The sequence below is a fragment of the Coenobita brevimanus genome, chromosome 57 (genome assembly GCF_032717465.1).
Source record: "Coenobita brevimanus isolate Jiangsu-jjx chromosome 57, ASM3271746v2, whole genome shotgun sequence".
Taxonomy (NCBI): domain Eukaryota; kingdom Metazoa; phylum Arthropoda; class Malacostraca; order Decapoda; family Coenobitidae; genus Coenobita; species Coenobita brevimanus.
The window spans coordinates 34598433-34620624 of record NC_137010.1 but is presented as its reverse complement, the minus strand read 5'-3'; the positions used below and the strand labels follow the sequence as shown (position 1 = coordinate 34620624).

General features: G+C 41.6%; 1 protein-coding gene across 2 annotated transcripts in view; it reads right to left on the bottom strand.

The window, feature by feature from the left end:
* Nucleotides 1-22192, bottom strand: part of LOC145402139 (procollagen-lysine,2-oxoglutarate 5-dioxygenase 2-like) — a 101688-nt gene that overhangs the window by 14360 nt on the left and 65136 nt on the right. For both annotated transcript variants that reach the window (XM_080274256.1, XM_080274255.1), the window contains exons 12-13: nucleotides 19856-19994; nucleotides 16394-16576 (exon numbers count right to left, since the gene is read on the bottom strand). In XM_080274256.1, the coding sequence (XP_080130382.1) occupies nucleotides 16394-16576; nucleotides 19856-19994 (322 nt within the window). The remainder of the gene's footprint in view (nucleotides 1-16393; nucleotides 16577-19855; nucleotides 19995-22192) is intronic.

The window sequence follows — 22192 nt, the reverse complement described above, 5'->3', positions numbered from 1 at the left end:
ATCAGAAATACAGGAAAGATTTGAATGGATCTTCTCAGCTGAGTTCATCTGGTTACTACGAATGTTTTCAACTATGCCAATCCTCGAGTAACACGGATAATATGGACTGGACAAAGACTATGGTACTCAAACCCGCATCACTCAAACTATATGTCTGCATGTAAAACAGTACAATGTAGTCTGGCCAGTTTCCAAAACTCTCACTTTTACCCCTTCTAACCACCCTTCCCCACATCAGTTACCCCCTTACCCTTTACCTCCAGGTAAAACACTGAAAGAGATATAACTGCATTTAATTATGAACATGAATGGTTTTAAAACAACATTAACAAAAATCAGAAGGGTAAATACAAACAATAGTGATGCAGCGATTTCAGCTGTTTCCTCAAAGACCTACTCTTTCAAGGAAAACAATCTTAGTATTAGATACTTCTCAGTTGATTACCATTCGATTTTAGATAAAAAAAAAATATTGGAGAACAAATGAAACATGCCTACCTTGTGATATTACAGAAAGCCACCTAAACACCTTCGATAATGTGGTTATTGCCGATCTCACCGACTGGACATGACATCAACACACCAAACTCAAATGTATACAGTTCAAAACCATAAACAGCAATGGATGCTTAACTGTTGTTGCTGAAAGCTAACTGTGGGGTTCTGCTCACCAGACCTCCTAATGATTATAATCTACCTCACAGTGTGCAATTGGGGGAAGGCAGTGGATGAATTGGTAGCATGGTGGCCTGCTGTCCTAATGGACCCAGGTTCAAATCCTGGATAGGACAAGGAACAGTTTTTGGATCTGAGTTTCATAAATGCAGACTTTACTGATCTACCAGAAGACCTGCAGACATGTAAAAATACCCCCACTAACACCAAACACCAGTCCTGTATGAGACTGCCCTAGTATGTACTCAGTATGGATGGTGGCTGTTGGCACTGAAGTGGTGATATGTAGAGGTGTATGGTATGTTGGAAGACTACTGGGCCTTGGGAGCAGGCTGTGAAGCCTATGTCCAGAGTTGGACACACAAAAAAGAAAGAAAGAAAAGAAATGGCTGTGAAACCTATGCCCACAGTTAGACACATAAAAGTGCATTAAGCATAACTTGCAACAAAACAGTATCGTAAATTATGAGCATTCGTTAATCATGGTGCGTTCAGCAAAAGTCACACAACCATGCATTAAGCAAATATTTTAATACATCACAGAGAAATCCATCAAAATATGATACAGGTGAGCAAAAAACAAGATGCTTCATATTCAGTAAAATCAAAGATACACACAGTATGAAAAGCAATAATGGAATCTCCTATTTGCGAGCATTTTTAAAATCCAACATTTAAAAAAGGTCCACTACATTTGCTTATCTATAAAAAAAAAACCAACAACAAAAGATCCTGTCAAAACTTCATTCCAACAGGAAAACTGGAAATACTGCGTCATTATCGTACGTAATAAACAGCAAGAGTTAGGCTGGGTACCTGTGTACTGTTGATGTGTGGCTCCCCGGCACTTCCCCTTGCTCCCCACCTCCAATATTGTTGTCACTGTTGAGATGTTGCTTCTCCTGCACTTCCCTCTTCAACATCTAAGTTGAATCATTCGATGTTCAGGGGTGAAACAACGGAGTTGACCTTGTTGCAGGAGGTGGATGTACCCAGACGTAAGCCGGCAAATCATGGCAAGTCTAGTGGGTATGTCAACACGTGCGACTTTCAAGTTGTGTCGCCCCGCCGGCTGACACTTCCCGTGTAACGTCGAGATTTTCCAGTGCTGATTATGACCTGTCGCATTATGCTGACCGTGTAAGTACAAAACTGTTACCCAACTGCATGTTACTCAAGGATCGACTGTACAATTTTCCAGCCATGATTTTTTAAGGGGGATGGGGCCGGTCTCCTTCCCAGATTAACAATTTTCAAACAGAGAAGAGACAGCAGATAAGGCTTTGATATTTTAGTACACATTACAATATACAGTACATTGGACTCTCATCTGTTGTTTTATACTTGGGGAGGGAGGTCTGCCCTTCCCCAAAATACAAATGCTCAAGAATGGGGGAATGTGAACATGTGGATTTCAACGAAATTGCTCAAATCAGCATACATATCACAGGACTAGGTATGCAGTTTCCACTTTTTCTTTCAATGCACAGGACAAAATTCCTCATCTACTTTATTATTATTAGTCACTACTCGTTACACAATGGGGTTATGTCAGGTCATACCTTAACGTAAAACGATTTTATCGTAAATAGGGAGATTGAAACATATTACAAAAAGGGGGTTACGTCAACTCATCTTCCCAAAATCACTTACCTAAGACTGCAACAAAAATGACAACCCACCTTAATTATTTCCTGTGTCGGTCCAAGTCGTCTCCAAGACCAAAACAAACACTATCACACCAATATAGGCGGCGTTACTCACGTACAGTAAAATGTTGCAACAACACAACAATTACACTTGCGTAACGTTGGCCTGGTGCTATACAATGTATATATAGGCCTACTATAGCAAGATGCTTGGCTAAGAGGTGACGATAGCAGGGGGGCACACGTAAACGAGTGGAAAAGGCAAGGTTTTGAAGGGGTGGCGGGGCCACAACTGAACCAAGACAATGCTCTGCACACTGGGGCCACCATCTTGCCTGAGACAAGCAACTGTTGCCTTGCGTGTGCCTGGCGCTTCATACGAAATTTTCTGAGGACAATATCGTTATAGCGGGAAATTCATCGCAAATTGGATTTTGATGTGTAACTTTTCTGTTATCGTTTTAGTGAATTATCGTATACCGAATCAACATAAAACGAGTAGTGACTGTATTACTTTCCTGTACATCAGGAAACCATTTACTACGCTGGGTCAGAATCATATAACCAAATTATGATGCATGGTGGTTTTGTGGGTAATTAAGGCGCTCCAATCGGACTAAGCCGGTGCAGGTTTATATCCAAGGGGGGGTTGGGGTTTATTGCTCACGTAATGCCAATCAGGGATGAGTGAGGCTGGTCACTCTCACCTTAAATGTCAGGACCAACTTGCCTAGCCCCAGGTTCCTACACTCCTCATGGGGAAACATAGGACTGGATGATGGATGGATGGATGGATTATTTTCATGGTGGTAGGTGGTGGCAGTCTCATCCACTCACTTGATGTATTACTGCCTACTTCTTCCTTCATCTTTAACATTCATTTTTGGTGTCTGCCCTTCTCTCTTCCTATTTTTCCCATCTTTGCTGTCATTATTTATTATTCTTCTTTCCTTTTCAGATGGCTTTACATTGAGTGACAAGCCAAATGGTTTCCTGCAGGACAGGAAAACATTTACAACACTGGGTGGTAACCACATAACCCATGCACGTTCCCTACATGTCAACAAGTGGGTTGGCGGAGGGTTAGTGTCCCTCCCAATTAAACAACTAACTCAAAGACAAATGGCCATCCCTTACAGGATTATGGCATCTGGCTACAGATAGATTATCATCATCATCATCATCGTAAGCAGTCGTTGTTGTAGTAGTAGATCATCAGCATCGTAAGTATCAGTAGTCGTCATCATCGTCGTTGTCGTCATCATCGTAGTAGTAGTAGCAGTAGTAGTAGTAGCAGTAGTAATAGTAGCAGTAGTAGTAGTAGCAGTAGTAGCAGTAGCAGTAGTAGTAGTTGTAGCAGTAGTTGTAGCAGTAGCAGTAGTAGTAGTTGTAGCAGTAGTAGTAGCAGTAGAAGTAATAGTAGTAGCAGCAGCAGTAGTAGCCGTAGTAACTTTAGTCATAGATCATCATCATCATCATTATTATTACTTGCTTAACTCTTTACCCGCGGGGATGGCTGGACCATGCCGTGCCCCTCCCGTGGGGATAGCAGTATCAATTAGCCTTATCCCTTTTTTTATATATTTTTTAGTATGAGAATAGGGCATAGGGCACATTTCAATGGAAAATGCGAATGGAAAAAACCAGCCGGGAGTTCTGTTGCGCAACCAGGCTGTAGCTAGGCAGGGGAGGAGGTAAGGGAGGGGAGGTGGGGAGGCGAGGTAAACACAGAAAAATGGCTAAATTGGTAACACTGGATGTGAGCACTAGCAGTATTAGCAGCACTGCCTATAGCTACACACTGGCAGTACTTGAAAGCACTTGAAAGCCTGGGTGATTTTAAAAATCCCTGGACCACAGAAGTGACGCCCCACGATATATACTTATGTAACGTGAGTTATGGTAGAGACGACCCGCGGGTAAGGGTTAAAGGCTGCCTTCGGCAGTTTTCAGTTGATGTCAAAAGACCAGAAATGAGTCATACCTCAGGAACCAGTGGCCCAACTGGACTGGAAATTGTTTTATTCTTCAAGTTAGAGCATTTTAACGGTATCTTGCTCTAACAAAAACTGCACTACGTTGCGCCGTTTTGTTGTGTTACAGTAACAAACAAACCAACAAACTAAGAAATCAGATAATTATATTATAGATTTAGCTTCACCACATAAATGAAGCTTCTTGCTGTTGTCAGTATTATTATTTTTCTCCTTTGCACTTTTTTCATCATCTTCATGATGTTATACATGAGGGTACCCTAGGGGAACCAAAGTCCTTGTGCCACATATAAATGACCTTGACCTATTTCCGAAGGTGATATACCCATTTTTATTCTAAAAATTGCAAATTTGAAATTAAAATATTTTGGAAACTAATTGAGTCACAGCTATCTGGTCAAAAACCCTGTGATAAATGTTAGCTGAATACTTCTGGCTCAATATTTTGCTATTTGGCCTCGTGGGAAAGTACCGAATTCAAATCTGCTCAGTTTTTTCTTTCCAACACATTTCAGAGAAAACCACAAACACTTTAAAGCTGTAACTTTTCTGATACAGTATATAGCTGTGGTCCCTCTTATGATCTGATGGGAATAAGGTTACAGTTAAGCATACAGTTAGACAGTTATCGAGACTAACATAAAATCTACACATGCATTCCTTGACCTTTGTCTTCAGATCTTGTTGATGTTACACAAGAAGGTACAATACTTCTGGGTCTTCAGGTCTTATTTATATTGCACATACCTTATAAACCATAAACAGTTATGGCTATGCTTCCTTATTGCGGCTACACAATATGAATAAGTAAGTACCTATTGTAATTATATTATTATTATTATTATTGCTGTATTATTATTATTATTATTATTAGTAGTAGTAGTAGTAGTAGTAGTAGTAGTAGTAGTAGTATCATCCACCCATCCATCCATCATCCAATCCTCTGTCGCACTATGAGGAGCGTAGGAGCCCAGAGTAAGGCAAGTTGGTTCTGACATTTAAGATGAGAGTGACCAGCCTCACTTATCCCCGAGTGGCATTATGTGTGGAATAAACCCCAACCACCCCTTGGATATAAACCTGCACAGGCTCAATCTGACTGGAGCACCCTAATTGCCCACTAAACCACCAGGCGCCATACTCTGGTTACATGGTTACCACCCAGCGTAGTAATGGTTTCCTGGTGTACAGAAAACTATTTGGCTTGTCACATTATTGTATTGTTATTATTATTATTATTCTATCTATCTATCTATTGCCAGACGCCTCAATCCCGTTTGGTTGTAGGTGGGGGAACTCACCATCCACTCACTCACTCGATATAGTGCTGCTTTAGATGTCTACCCTTTCCTCTCTTCCTTTCTCTTATGTCTTTCTTTCCTTCATTCTGTCCCCTTCCTTCTGCCTATTAGTGACTCTACACTGAGTGACATGACAAATGGTTTCCTGCACACCAGGAAACCATTTACTTCGCTGGGTAGTAACCATAAAACCAAATTATGGCGCCTTATGGCTTAGTCGGTAATTACAGCACTAAGCCTGCATAGGTTTATATCCAACGAGTTGTTGCAGTTTATTGCAAACGTAATGCCACTCAGGGATGAGCGAGCTGGTCACTCTCAAATGTCAAGACCAACTTGCCTAGCCCCAGGCTCCTATGCTCCTCAAGGGGCAACATAGGATTGGGTGATGGATGGATGGATTATTATTATTATTATTATCATTCCTCTTCTTCTTATTATTATTATTACTTTTCTACGCTGGGTGGTAACCATATAACCAAATTCTGGCGTCTGGTGGTTAATGGGTAATTAAGGCGCTCCAATCGGACTGATCCGGTAAAGGTTTATATCCAAGGGATGGTTGGGGTTTATTGCTCATGTAATGACACTCAGGGATGAGTGAGGCTAGTCACTCTCATCTTAAATGTCAGGACCAACTCACCGAGCCCCGGCCTTCTACACTCCTCATCGGGCAACGTAGGATTGGATGATGATGATGATGATGATGATGATCATTACTATTATTATCAATCCTGCAAAGCAGGATGGTATTATCAGCAACTTGCTCTATACCCTGTACTGTTACATGAGATGCAACCTGTGTGTGTGTGTGTGTGTGTGTGCATGTGTGTGTGTGTGTGTGTGTGTGTGTGTGTGTGTGTGTGTGTGTGTGTGTGTGTTAACACCTCCTAGGCTATTTGATGGACTTTAATGAAACACTCCAGGTGAGTTCACCTGATTACTCCAAAAGTATTTCACATGAAATTATCCAGCCATGATTTTCAGCATGTTAGCCACCCTCACCAAATTAAAAATTCTTGGAAGCTGTGAAAAAAGGGCAGATATTGTATCATATCGTGTCATTTATAAAGACTCCAACATGCTTGCATGCATCAACTTTGGTCGCCTAATGGTACTCTCCACACTGCTCAATTTCTTGCAGCCTCCCTATTCAATCCTTTATCTATGAGGCCACACTCTATGATCTCTTCCCAGGCCTTTTTTTGGTCTGCCTTTCACAACCCCAACCCTGACTTTCAAACTCTCATCCAACTGTCATCCTCCATCCTCTCAACATGCCCAAACCATCTCAATCTACCCCTCCTCATCACAACACCAATACATTCCTGTCCCATCCTTCCTCTCAATTGCTCAATTACAATCTTATGTTCCCCTAGGCCACAAATTCAAGGACAAACTACACATCCATTACTGTCATTTCTGTACATACAAGCCTACGAATATCCTCTTTCTTTACTGCCCAGGTCTCATTAACGTACAGCATTACAATACTCAAACATGCCACATACACAGATCCCTTAGTACGAAGGGAGAGCCTCCTCATTGTTAGGAGAAGCAACAGCTCCCTGGACTGCCTCCCACTCTTTACCCTAACCACAAAACTAGCTCTAGCCCCACCTCCAGCATACAACTTGTCCCCCAAATAAAAAAACTGCTCCACACACTCAAGAGACTCTCCAGCAAGTTCAATCCTTTAATGACTGAGTCTCTTCATGCTCTCTCCAACACAACACACATAAGGAATCATCATTATTTTGCAGTCTACCTCTAATACCACTGCATTTCTTCTGTATCCATATCACAAACACTGCACAGGATGGAGATACTTCCCACACCCTTGTGGCATACGTGCACATGGCAACACTCCCTCTGCTTTGATAGTATCCCCGCCAGCCCTAGACATCAACACTTTTGTTTATGGCTTTAATATCTTAGTACATGTAGTACAATGACCTTTCATCTGTAATTCAATTTTGGGGGAGCGATGGTCCCCCAGTGATTCTTGGAGGGGTCAGCCTCCTCCCAAAAATAAAAATGATCAGAAATACGGGAAAGTGAGCACATGGATTTCAACAAATTTCTCAAATCAGTTCATCTTGTTTCTTGATAACGTATTCCACTATATAAAATTTTCCACAATGATTTTTTGAGGGGACCCCTACAAAATAGGGGAAAGAGGAAAGATATAACTTTCATATCTTAAGACATGTTGTAGAATGGGTTCACATCCATTAACTGCTACTATTACTACTACTGCAAATTTTCCACAACGATTTTTTGAGGGGACCCCTACAAAATAGGGGAAAGAGGAAAGATATAACTTTCATATCTTAAGACATGTTGTAGAATGGGTTCACATCCATTAACTGCTACTATTACTACTACTGCTACTACTTCTAGTACTGTCACTGCTACTATTTTTGTATTATTTTGTCTGTCTATCTATCTATGGCCAAATGCCATAATCCAGTAAGGGGTGGCCATTTGTCTTTAAGTTAGTTATTTTACAGGAAGGGGCACTAGCCCTCCACCAATTCACTGGTTGACACATAGGGAACACATGGGTTACTATATGGTTACCACCCAGCACTGTAAATGATTTCCTGGTTTACAGGAAACTATTAGCCTTGACACTCAGTGTAAAGCCACCTGAAAAGGAAAGAAGAATATTAAAAAGTGCCAGGAAAGAAGAGAAATAGGAAGAGAGGAAGGCAGAATCCGAAAAAGAATGATAAAGGTGAAGAACGAAGTAGCCAGCACTATATCAAGTGAGTGGATGATAAAATTCTTTTAAATCCACATGCACACTGCAGGACTGGGTATGCAGTTTTAATGTTTTCTGTGAATGCATAGGAAGAAACTGCAGATCTTTATTTTTTTCTCTTCATTTTCTGATAAACTTGATTACGATGCATTCTCATTATTAATGTTTTCTTCTCCATATGTCTGCCCCAGTTATGCACAACTAATTAGTTACCATCAACAGTTACACAAAAAAGATTCAAGGCAAAAAACAATATAGTATGCTTCACCAGCTTTTCCCTAATTTACCCAATCACCACAGTTAACCCTATAAGATTTCAGCCCCGGTCAGATTAAATCTGTCCTAGGGTCAGCCACTCTCGCACTGACCTGCATCTTCGCGCCACCATATTTTCATTGATCAGTCTGTATAAATACATTTTTCATGACAGAATGTTAATTTTGGTGCCATATTAAAGCTGAATAGTTATACTTTATTGTAGTATGTTCAAAAAAGGAAAATAAAGAAATTAAAAGTTCAAAATGACTAGTTGAAGTTTGGTGAAAACCAACAATTTTAAACCCTTCTGTAGAAAAATAGTCACTAAGAACAAACTAATAAAGATGAATAAATCAGGTCTGAACCATACAGAACTACAATAAATTAACTTTACAATGATATATAGTTTATGGCGATTTATGCATGTTATTGCAAGGTAAAGTAAAAGAAAGAAGATGCACAATTTTGCCTGATTCTCAGCCACATATTCACTTCGTGATTTTTTCGCTGATCAGTCTGTGTAAATATACTTTTCATGACAGAATGCTGGATTGGTGTCATTATAAAGCTGAATAGTTGTATTTTATTGTAGTATGCTCAAAAAAGGAAAACATAGAGAATGAAAAGTCAAAATGATGAGTTGATGTTACGATAAACTCAATTTATGATGAATACAGCGAGTTTGATATACGAAAGGGATAGGGACAAAAAAAAAAAAAACTTTCTTAATCCGAAATTTCATATATCGGAACGATTTTCCCCATTAAAATATACACAGAAATGGGGGGATGCATCCTAGGACTCCCTCAGACCCCCCACCTAAACTTTACCCCTCCTATTTTGAAGAAAGCAATACCTGTGTTTACAGTCGCGGGTCCTCGTGGCCTGGCATGCAGCTGAAGATGTAGAGAAGGAGGTGGCCATTTTCTTGTACAGTACATCTCCTTTTTCTTCGTCACAGTTCCAATGGGAAGCTGCAAGGCCTAAAGCACACCCAATCTCCAAGACTCCCTGCCCCTCCTCGTGGCATCTTATAATTTCCAATTTCCTCTCCAGAGTTAGAGTACGGTGCTGCTGCTTCTTTGCAGTGGGCTCCCCCAGTGCTGGAGATGATGCAAGGTGCTTGGGAGGCATGGCAAAACAGTACAAAAAGGTGAAGAGCTGCAAAAATATCCTCACGTACAGTGAAGCTGCAAGGAGAGGAGGGACATGGACTCAACTGAGGAGCGGGTGAAAATGTGTTTACCAGAGGGGGTTTAGTTCTTTTTCTTGCCGTAAGTGAGCGTGGCGCTTTGCACAGTGCTCATTTTGAATTTTTCTTATTTCCTTTCGTATCACTTTTCATATCATCAACAGATATTTTCATATTGTGGAATTTGTCGTATATCCATCGCTTCCGTACCATCGAAAATTTGTACTTTGGGTTTTTGTATTTTGAAAACTCACTGTATACAGTAATCCCTTGATTATCCAGACGGCCTGTATCCAGTCATGCTCCAAATCTGTTCATTGGGCCATGGCTCTATTATAACCGTATCTGGATTTATTTGTCCATAACCAGACATAAAAGTTCCAGCTTCGGCGCTGGCCTACAAAGTAAAAAAATTTCATTCCGTGGCTCACTGGTCTCTGTCCACATGCGAGTAACAGAACCTAAGCCGCAAGCTAAGCAAGAATGGCTGTACGATCCCTACCATATGGTTGAAATCCCCCAGCCACCACGATCACTGGCAACATACCAGCAGCGTGCGAGGAAAACAAAAGTGTAACCTACAAGCTGAGAGAGAGAACGGCTGTAAGGATCCCTACCATATGGTCAAAATCCCCCAGTCACCCAGATCACCAGTTACATTCTGGCAGCGTTTTGGGAAAACAGCGTAACCCACAAGCTGAGCTAAAATGGCTGTACGGCTCCTTACCGAATGGTGAAAGTTCGCCAACTGGCTGGATCATTGGGGACGTACCACCCTCAGGGGGGTAACACAGACCCTAACACACCAGCAGAGCAAAAGAGCCCATCCGCCTCCTCACCAAATAGTGAAAGCCCCGCGGTATCCCTCGCTTCTCCCCCCACCCATTCCTCCTCCATCCCTCCCCATGTTCACTACTGCCCAGCTTACCTCATTCCCTCTCAGTCCTCCCCCGCCCATGTGTCTCCCACCATCCCTGCATGAATTTTTTGCTTTTTTGAGATTTATTCGAATTCTAGTGGTCATATCAAAATTCTTAAAACACCATGAGAAAGCTCATGAAATTCTGCATCTAGATATATGCTTTGTTCTTGGACGATGCAGGCATTACTTTGCACTAGGTTGTTGGGAAGTTATTTGATATTTTTTACTCTCCTACAAGTTTATTCTCGTTCTTTTTTGTACTTTTACTCATCAGTTTTGTGTGTTATTACTAGTTTAACTTACAGCATAAACACCAGCAAAGATTCTACACTTTGATATCCCTAAACCCAACAAAGACCCCATATTACCTTCTTCACACCGCCCCATCACAGTCCCTCTAAAGTCACTGAACGACTGGCACTACAACTAGTTACACCTCACACCCCCCTATCCCCATCACAACATGGCTTTAGGCCACTACACTCCACAAACACTCTTCTTACAGACCTTACACAGAGAGTTTTTGATGGCATGAATTCAGCTAGGCTTTGATGGCATGAATTCAGCTAGGCCACCACACAGAACACTCCTAGTCACACTAGACATTAGCAAATCTTTTGATGCCATCCCCCACCACAACCTCACAACAAAATACTCAACACAAACATGCACAATAACACAAAAAGATGGCTAGCAAACTACTTAGCAGGCAGATGTGCACATGTAACATATGCCGGTCAGACTTCGAACATCAGAAACTTAACAAATGATGTCCCCCAAGGATCTTGTTTTGTCCCCTACACTCTTTAACCTATACATGCACGACATACCCACACCCCACACACCACAGATACACATAACTTCCTATGCAGATGACATAACACTTACATGTACACACCAAAATGCAAACATAGCTGCACACATCCTCCAACCTTACCTCAGCACACTAAACAAATGGTTCACCACAAACAGGCTCAAAATAGCTCCAGCCAAATCTACAGTGACCCTTCTCACAAACTGGACAGCAGAACACAGTCACATCCCACACCTCACCATAAACAACACTCCCCTACCAAACACACACACACACACACACACACACACACAGCTATATCAGAAGCAAAACCAAAGTAAAAGATATAATACAATCAATTACGGACGAGGGAATCACTTATACACAAGAGAAAGATATTTGTGAAGCACTAAATAAGAATTTCCAATTAGTTTTTACAGAAGAAAAAAATTTTGAAAGGGACTATGTGGAACATGCATGTCCACACATACTACCAGATATACAAATAGCAGAAAAAGTAATACAGGAGTTAAGTAGATTAGACAGAGGAAAAGCAAGTGGTTCTGATGAAATTTCATGTTGGGTACTACGAGAATGTGCAAAGGAGTTAAGTAAACCATTATTTTTAATTTTCAAAAAATCCTTGAGTCAAGGTAAACTACCTGATATTTGGAAAAAAGCAAATATTGTCCCCTTATTCAAGAAAGGAAATAGACAAAATCCACTCAACTACCGACCAGTATCACTGACCAGTGTTGTAAGCAAGGTATTAGAAAAGCTTATAAGAAAAGCTTGGGTAAATCATCTAGAAGAACACAGTATGATAACAGAAAGACAGTTTGGTTTCAGAAAAGGAAAATCATGTGTTACTAATCTGTTGAGCTACTATGACAGAGTAAAAAAACACAATACAGGAAAGGGAAGGATGGGTGGACAATATCTATTTAGATTTCAGGAAAGCATTTGACACAGTACCACACCAAAGACTTTTATGGAAACTGTACCATCAAGGAGAAATTCGAGGCAAACTGTTTTGTTGGATGCAAGATTTTCTCATAAAAAGAGAAATGAGAACAGTACTAAGAGGAAACTACTCATCATGGAAAGAAGTGACTAGTGGAGTACCACAGGGTTCAGTGCTGGCACCAATCATGTTTTTAGTGTATATAAATGATATAAACAGTAACACTGGAAATGAGAGCTATCTGAATATGTTTGCAGATGATGCAAAAATACAAAGGAGAATTACTAACACAGACTCTTGTAACGAGCTTCAAGAAGAATTAAATAAACTTCATGAATGGAGTAGTACATGGCAAATGGAATTCAATGTGGACAAGTGTCATGTAATCAAGTTTGGTAAAAGTGGAAAAAGACCTGATTGGGATTATAAGTTAGGAAATAAAACCCTATACACATCAGAAAGAAAGACCTAGGTGTGATTATCAATAACAGACTATCTCCGGCTGACCACATCAGCGAGAAGGTACAGAACATATATACACTGCTTGCAAATATGAGAATAGCATTCACATACATAAATGAAGACATGCTAAGAAGGATAACAACATCATTCATTAGACCAACCCTGGAATATGCATCAGTAGTCTGGAGTCCTCATCTCAAAAAACACATAGACAAGATTGAAAAAGTTCAAAGGGCCACTACAAGATGGATACCAAGCTTAAGGGACCTAAGCTACGAAGAAAGACTAAATAAACTGAATCTACCAACACTACAGGAGAGAAGGAAAAGAGGTGACATGATAATGCTATATAAGTGCACATCAGGGAAGGAGAAAATAGACATAAATGATTACTAAACATATGGAGAAGCATCAGCAAGAGGACACTGCAAAAAACTGCATAAGAAGAGAGGTGATAAAGACGTAAGGAAATTCAGTTTCCCAAACAGAGCAATTGATCAATGGAATGCACTACCGTATGAAATAGTGTGTGCCAAAACAATTCACAAATTTAAGGATATGTACGATAAATATGGTTTAAGACACGGGACAGTACGAGCTTGACTCATTCCTGTAAAGATACAATTAGGTAAGAACAATTAGGTAAGAACACACACACACACACACACACACACACACACACACAAAATCCTTGGTGTAACATACAATACATCAACGTCATTTAAACAACACATCACAAACATTAAAAATAAAATAACACCAAGACTCAATGCCTTGAGGTCACCTGCCTATACAACATTTGGGCACAACAGAGAAACCACCACCACAGTATACGTTCAGTGATGAATTATGCAAGCCCTGCTTGGGCTCTAACCTCACTAAAACACACTACAACACTACAGACCATACAGAACATGGCCCTAAAAATAATCACAGGCTGCACAGCTACTACACCCACAGACCACCTACACCAAGAAACCAAAGTCCTCAAAGTTAAGGATCACCTAGACATGAGAGGCACCCAAATTATCACTGCAGCCTCCACAAACCCACAACATCCACTACACTACATGGCAGCACATCCACGCACACCAAGGAACATCAAAACAACACCCAGCACACGATATCATACACAAATACTGTCATCTCTCCCCCCTCAGACCAGTTTCCAGAAGCACATCCATACCCAAACCACTCGCCGCTCCATTCAGTCACTTAAAGACAACACACAGCTGCATGCACAGCCTCCTGATATCTATCCTTCTGAATCCTATCTCCAATGTGAGGACAGGGTCCACCGGCCAGACTGAGATGTGGGCATCATCCAGCCCTCTTAAGTTACCAGAAGAGGCTGGATGACTCTGTTGCTGATGCCTGTCCACAAAGAAACACAGCACCCCATACTATTAAGCACACTATGGAAGATTGCACTGCACACAATCACCTACGCCAACAACACAACAAACACTCCTTGACAGCACTGTGGGAAATCCCAGTCTCGGCCATGGTCTTCCTTAGAGACTCGGGGCTGTTCGGCCAGACTGCCTAGGGAACAACTACTACTACACCAGCAAAGATGATGGTATACAATTTATACTAATATAACCATCATCCACTCACTCGATGTAGTGCTGCTTTGGTTGTCTGCCCTTTCCTCTCTTCCTTCCTTCCTTTTCTGTCTTTCCTTCCTTCATTCTTTCCTCTTCCTTCTGCCTATGAGTGACTTTACACTCCCTCTCCTGTCTTTCTTTCCTTCATTCTTTCCTCCTCCTCCTGCCTATGGGCGACTCTAGACTGAGTGACAAACCAACGGGTTCCTGTACACCAGGAAACCATTTACTCTGCTGGGTGGTAACCATATAACCAGATCATGGTGCCTGGTGGTTTAGTGGGTAATTAAAGCGCTCCAATCGGACTGAGCTGATGCAGGTTTATATCCAAGGGATGGTTGAGGTTTATTGCTCACGTAATGCCACTCAGGGAAGAGCGAGGCTGGTCACTCTCATCTTAAATGTCAGAACCAACTTGCCTAGCCCCGGGCTCCCACGCTCCTCATGGGGCAAAAAGGATTGGATGATGGATGGATGGATAACCAATTTCCGGGGCCATATTGAAAGCGAAAGAAATGTTTTTCTTTGTGCCACGGAGTCAGCCATTACTCCTACTGTCTCAGAAACTTTTTGAATTTCCGAGAGGGTTAAAAATACTGCAACTATCATCTTCACTGATTTTTTGTGGAGAGTTGTTATTTATGCATTATTTTCTTAATGTCTGGCATTGCACTAGATATTCCCATGTGTGTTTTGGTGACTAAATACAGCTGTAAGACTGGAGAACACTGCCAGAATTAGGAGGGGTACTGTACATTATAGGCAGAATATTTGTGGATTTTTGTTGTTTATGCATAGTTTTCTTTGTGTTTAACATTACACTGGATATTCCCATCTGTGTTGTGATGTCTAAATACTTCTGAACGACTGCAGACGACTGCCAAAATTAGAAGGAGTACTGAGCATATTGATAGTTTTTATTTTTTATGCATTGTTTTCTTGGTGTTTAGGAATATACTGCATATTGCAATGTCTGCTTTGATGTCTAAAAACAGCCGAAAGACTTCAGAACACTACCAAAATTAGGAGGGGTACTGTACATATTGGTAGGGTTTTGCTTTTTGCTTTTTTTTTTATTTTTTTTAACAATTATATTGCATATTGCAATGTGAGTTTTGATGCATAAAAACAGCTGAATGACCACCGAACATTGCCAGAATTAGGTTGGGTATGGCTTTAGATAGGGCATGGGTACAGTAGAGGATACCACTCCATATGAGGACATCCGGACATTGCCCATATCCGGTCATGCCTTTGGCTCTATTATGACGGATAATCAAGGATTACTGTTTAAAAAAGTATCTTAAAATGATGTATGAATGCATCAGCAGAATCTCTGATGATGGATTTGACATAATGCATGAATGTGTCATGGGAATCTTAAAGGGTTAATTACCCCAAAAATACACCTCACCTTCCTGCCTATCATGCCTCAAAACAATATCGTTAGCTCACCATCACACCAAAAAACAAACCTCATCTTTCTGTCCCAAAACAATATCCTCACCTCACCTTCCTTCTCCAAAACATCCTCCTCTCACTGTCACATCTCAATATAATATCCTTACCTCATCATCATACCTAAGGATAAACCTCACCTCCCTATCTCAAAATAATATCACCTCACCTCACCTTCCTTCCCCAAAATATCCTCCCCTCACTGTCACACAAAATAATATCCTCACCTCACCATCTTACCTAAAAAAAAAACATCTTTCTGCCCCCCAAAAATATTCTCACCTCACTTCTCTGCCTAAAAAACATCCTCTCCTCACTGTCGCACCTCAGAACAATAACTCCTCTCACCATTTCAAGTGTGGTGTTCTCCGCGACGGCAATGCTGAAGTTGGGGTGGAGATAGCGGCGTTCCCAGTCCCAGCGGTTCTCCAACAGCTCCCACAACTCTGGGTTCATGCGCTCAGGGTTGAAGCTGATACCGTTGACCAAGTGACCAAAGTCCACGCGGTTGGTGACGTACATGAAGACTTTCTGTTTGTGGCAACAATGGTTTCAATAGTACAGCAGTGTTGGTGGCCATGGTATTGGTAATTATACTGGGTTTCATGACTGATGCAAAAAGGTGTATAATTTTATTTTATTGTTGTAGTCTATTATTATCATTTTAATCATCATCATCTGCTAGGGAAAAATTTCTGAATGATTATTATTGTATTACAGTACAGTACAAGTCCTGTAATTCAAATGGCAGGGGACCGAGGGTATTTCGGACTACTGGGAGGGACCTTTGAACACATTAGAGGTATGTACATGATCATTAAATAAACACTTAAAATCATATGGGTTATTGTTTTATACACCAGAAATGCACAGAAGTGTAATGAATAGTTGCAGGCAGGTACATCCAAGTCCAAGGGCAAGTCCAAGCCAGATAAATTCTTAAATAAAGCCCAGAAAAATTAGGAAAATTTCGCCTTGACAAAATGAGTATTGGGATTTTCAGATTACTGGTGGTCAGATTGGAGGACTTTTACTGTATTATCAAAATTTACTACATCATCATCATCATCATCCAATCCTACATTGCCCCATGAGAAGCGTAGGAGCCCGGGGCTAGGCAGTTGGTCCTGATATTTAAGATGAGAGTGACCAACCTCACTCATCCCTGAGTGGCATTATGTGAGCAATCAACCCCAACCACCCCTTGGATATAAACCTTCACTGGCTCAATCCGGTTGGAGCACAATAATTACCCACTAAACCACTAGGCGCCAAAATTTGGTTATATGGTTACCACCCAGCGAAGTAAATGGTTTCCTGGTGTACAGGAAACCATTTGGCTTGTCACTCAGTGTAGAGTCACCCATAGGCAGAAGAAAGAGGAAAGAATGAAGGAATGAAAGACAGAAGAGGGAGTGTAAAGTCACCCGTAGGCAGAAGGGCGAGGAAAGAATGAAGGAAAGAAAGACAGAAGAAAATGGAAGGAAAGAAGGATGGAGGAGAGGACAGGGCAGACACTCGAGAGCAGCACTACATTGAGTGAGTGGATGGTGAGTGCCTCCACCTACCACCAATTTACTACACAAGCAGGAAATAAATTTAACAGCATCATCCCTCTCTCCAGTAAATCAGTCCTGCAATATCACTCCCTCTTGCCTGAGAAATTCCCCCCCCCCCAAAAAAAAAAAAAATGGTCCTGGGTGTAATAGGTTTTTAAGGGGTTTATCTGTACAGTAACAATTCTCAAATCCAAACACTTGGGTCCAGAGCCCTTCCAGAGAAAATGACATATGAAATAGCCTGTATAACCATCAACAACAACAGCAATGAAGTACAGTACACCCTCAATATAACGAACTAAATGCCCTTGATGTTGAAGCCGAACACCATGCTGTTTGGTAATTTCCCAGGCGTCATGGCTTTAATCAAACAAAGTCTGTTAAATAAAGAGCATTGGTCGGTTGCACAGTCTTACACAATAACATACAGCTGGGTCTACATGGCTCTTTTTTCTCAACGAATGCTCTATTTATGGCTTCCCTCACAATGCTGCTTACCCAGAGACTGATGAAGCGGTCTGCAGGACGGAGAGAGACAGAGACAGAGTGTGTAATTCACCGGGTCGGTCAGGATCGCTTGATGGTTGTGATCGTCAGCTTTTACCCTCCCGGAAGGGAGCTGAGAGCTCATATAGTCCGATCTAAGGGCAAGGCTGTGACCTTCACACACGCACACACCCGTCCCCTTGCTCAAGGGGGACAGTAACCACCCACTTCGTCAGTGAAACTTTTCGCAACCTGAGCGAGGCGCAAACTCCCGTCTACCAGATGGCAAGCGAGAACGTTACCACTGCACCAGCGAGCGGTGTTTGTGTGTGTGTGTGTGTGTGTGTGTGTGTGTGTGTGTGTGTGTGTGTGTGTGTGTGTGTGTGCGTGTGCGCGCGCGCCATGCTGGTCGGTGTTTTCCATGCATCCATTCTTTTACCGAACAAATTCTGTTAACATAATCTTCGGTCGGCTCATGGTGGTCATTAAAACCAGAATTCGTTAAAGAGGGTTCGGTACATTGATGGTTTACTGTAGCTGTTCAGAAATAACTATCTTCAAATATGGTATGCACTGACTGTGAGGACAGATATCAACACCCTCCTATTGCATGAAAATATTTTTGAAAAAATGGAGGTTTTTGGAATAAGGATATTTAGATTTAGGAGGTTGCACTGTACGTGTAAACATATTGCCCTGTTGTTCTCTGCACATCAGTTCTGAAACAGTGTTTCATGCTTGCATGGGTCAATCTATTTTCTCCTGCAGCACTTTCATCAAGTCCCCTGACCCTGAGACCACTTTTCAGAACCTCAAGGGGTCTTCCTTGGTCTGCCTTCTAGGTTTCTTCTCTCTATATTAATGTATGTGCTAAAGTTCACTCAGTTACACATTCTTTCCACATGCTCAAACCACCTCAGTCCACCTGTGTGCATCATCTCACACTCACATTTCCATAATGTCCTCTTATATCTGTCTCATAGTTCTACCACAATGTGACATACACATCCATTATCCCATTCTCATATCATTATGCTTAAATATTTAATCTTTTCATCCTATACTGCCAATGCCTCACCATCATGAAGCAGCAAACCTCTTACACATGCAACAGACAATTTCCCTGTCATATACTGAGAGAGTCCGTTCACTGAACACTGAATATTATGGTATTAATAACCTTCAAATTCATATCAATTGAAGCTATAAAAAAAGAAAGAAAGAAAAAAAGAAAAGAAAAGCAACCACAGCTCATCCTGAGAGGCTAAATCAGTTTGTCTTGTGGCTTACCAGTCTTGCACGAATCTTCAAACTACTGAATGTCTGAGAAAAAATGTAAATGTAATACATTTTTACTATCCATTCCTGTCCTGTTCTGTGTGAGCTTTTTGCACTCCTCTGTCTCTAGGGAAATATCCTGAGTTGTTACTTTCACTCACGTCTATACATGCTTTACCGTTGTAATGAATTAATTAGGTTGCTGTGTTCAGTAACTGTGCCATTGACTGACTGGTACACTTCTGATTGTTGTTATCAGTGGGTACGTTCTTGGCTGACTAGAAAACAGTTAGTGTTTTTAGTTGCTGTTTTTTTTTCACAAGTACTGTACACTCTATGTTGGTGAGGTTACTGAATTAGTCACAGTTTTCCTCTAACTCAAATTAGAATTCTACCTTCCTACCCAGCTTCTACACTCCCTCTTCCCCTTTCACTCCCTTCCTCTCCCTTTCCAGCAACTCCAACCTTTCTTAATTCAAGCACTAACCTTTTCTCTCAGGTTTTCACAGAGGGCCATATCAGGGTCAAGGAGGTTTCTAATAAAGGATGGCTTGGTCTGAGGGTCATCCAGGAGACTGCGCTTCAGGAGGTAGGAGGCGGACACATAGGGTACATTCCACAGACCCCTAGAGCACAGAAATACACATACAAACTACTGCATAGTTTAACCCTAGGGACTAAGGGAAAAGGACATTACATATATTCATACATGGTGCTATCCAAAATTTTCTGGACTGGGATCGCGGTCTAAACTGGCTGTAGTAGCGCGATGCACCTCCTGGTGGCAGTACTAGCAATGCAGCGCGGAGCTTGGCAGATGTGGGGATTAGTGACATTCATTTGCTTGCTGTCGTGCACGTCATCAGGCGATTTTCAAGATGGACATAAAAAGGAACAGCATTAAATTTTGTGTGAATCTTGGGAAAAATGTAACAGAGATTCTGGCAATGATTCAACAAGTGTTTGATGAGCAATCTCTAGCTGGTTGGACACAGGTGTTCCAGTGGCATGCACGGTTCAAGGCTGGTCGAATGTTGGTTGACGACGACAAGCACACAGGGAGACCTGCAACCAGCACACCTCCTCAAAATGTCACAAAAATTCTGCAGCTTGTTCATAAGGATCGATGTTGGAGCACTCACAATATCTGTGAGAAGGTGGGAATTGGGTACGGGACATGTCAGAGGATTCTCAGTGAAGAATTGGGCATGCGCTGCATCGCAGCCAAATTCGTCCCCAGACTCCTGACAGCTAACCATATGCAGCAACAGGTCAATGTCTGCACTGAGCTTCTTGGACTCGCCTCAGAAGATGAAACCTTCTTGTCCAGGTCCCGTGACTTCATTCTGTTCCCAAAAATGAAGCTCAAGCTCAAAGGGCGTTGTTTAGATACCACTGAAGACATCCAGGAGGAATAGCGGGCAGTGCTTGACACTCTCATCAAAAAGTCCTTCCAGGAAGCATTCCAGGAATGGAGGAAACACTGGGACTGGTGCATCAATGCACAAGGGAACTACATTGAAGGTGATGGCTGCAAACAGAAGCTGTAATGAGTTTTCAGTTTTACATGGCATTAGTCGGGAAAATTTTGAACAGCACCTCGTATGTTTGCTACATATTGTAGAAAAATATATATATGGACGGGGTGATGAGAGAAGTAAAAACACAAGTAATGGAGAGGGGGATGGTGTTGGTAATGAATGGTGTTGGATGGAATATCTCAAATCTGTTGTATGCTGATGATGCAGAACTACCTGCAAATACCGGACACGAACTTGGTAGGCTAGTGCAGAGTTATGCTGATGTCTGTGAGTGTCGTGCCTTAAGAGTAAATGGAGAAAAGTTTAAAGTGATGGTTAATGAGAGAGAAGGTGACTCCCAGTGTGATGTTACAGTGAATGGAGAGAGATGGAATTGGTGAGAGTTCAAATACCTGGGTACAATGATAGAAAAGAAAGGAAAATTTGCAAAAGAAGTTGGAAACTAGAGTGACACAAGGAAGGAAAGTAGTTGGTGCAATGATGGCCTTGACAAGAAACAGAGGCTTGACTGTTGCAGCTGCACAAGGCTTACATTAAGGAGTGTTAATGCCAACTTAAACATATGGATGTGAGTATATGGTGTGGCATGAAAATGAAAAGTCAAGGGTAAGAGCAGTGGAGTTAGGACTGCTGAGGAATGTATGTGGAGTACAAATAGTGGATAGGATATGAAATAATGTGATTTGTGAAAGATATGGAAAGAGGAAGTCTGTGGACACCAGAATCGAAGTGAGTGTACTGAGATGGAATGGTCATGTTGAGAGAATGGATAACAAAGAGTGATGAAAAAGGTATTTCTGAGCGAATTTGAAGGAGGAAGGAGGCGGGGTAGGCTAAGGAGAAGGTGGAGAGATATGGTGGATGACTGTGTGAGGAAGAGAGGTTTGGAAGTCAGTGAGGCTAGGGGACTGACAAGATATCGAGCTGACTGGATGAATGTTGTGAGGAGAAGCGCATGATCAGGGATTTGGCATCCCTTTTTAATGTGACAGCGTCTGGACTGACTCTGATACGTTTATGTGAAGTTACAGAACGTGGTGAATGATTTTGGCATATCAGATAGATTCAGGATTCCGGGGGCTTGAATAGTGAGTGAATGGAAGTGTGGTCCATTGGACTGGGCAAGTTTGGGCTGTCTGGACGTTGCTACTCCTCACCCCGCCCTAGGGTGGGAAAGAAGGTCTGGATGATGATGATGTAATGATGATGAAAGGGAGGAAAAGGAGGTTGGATATTCCTTCCCCCTTCCCTATTTTTACTGGCATTAGGGTGTGGCAGATCCA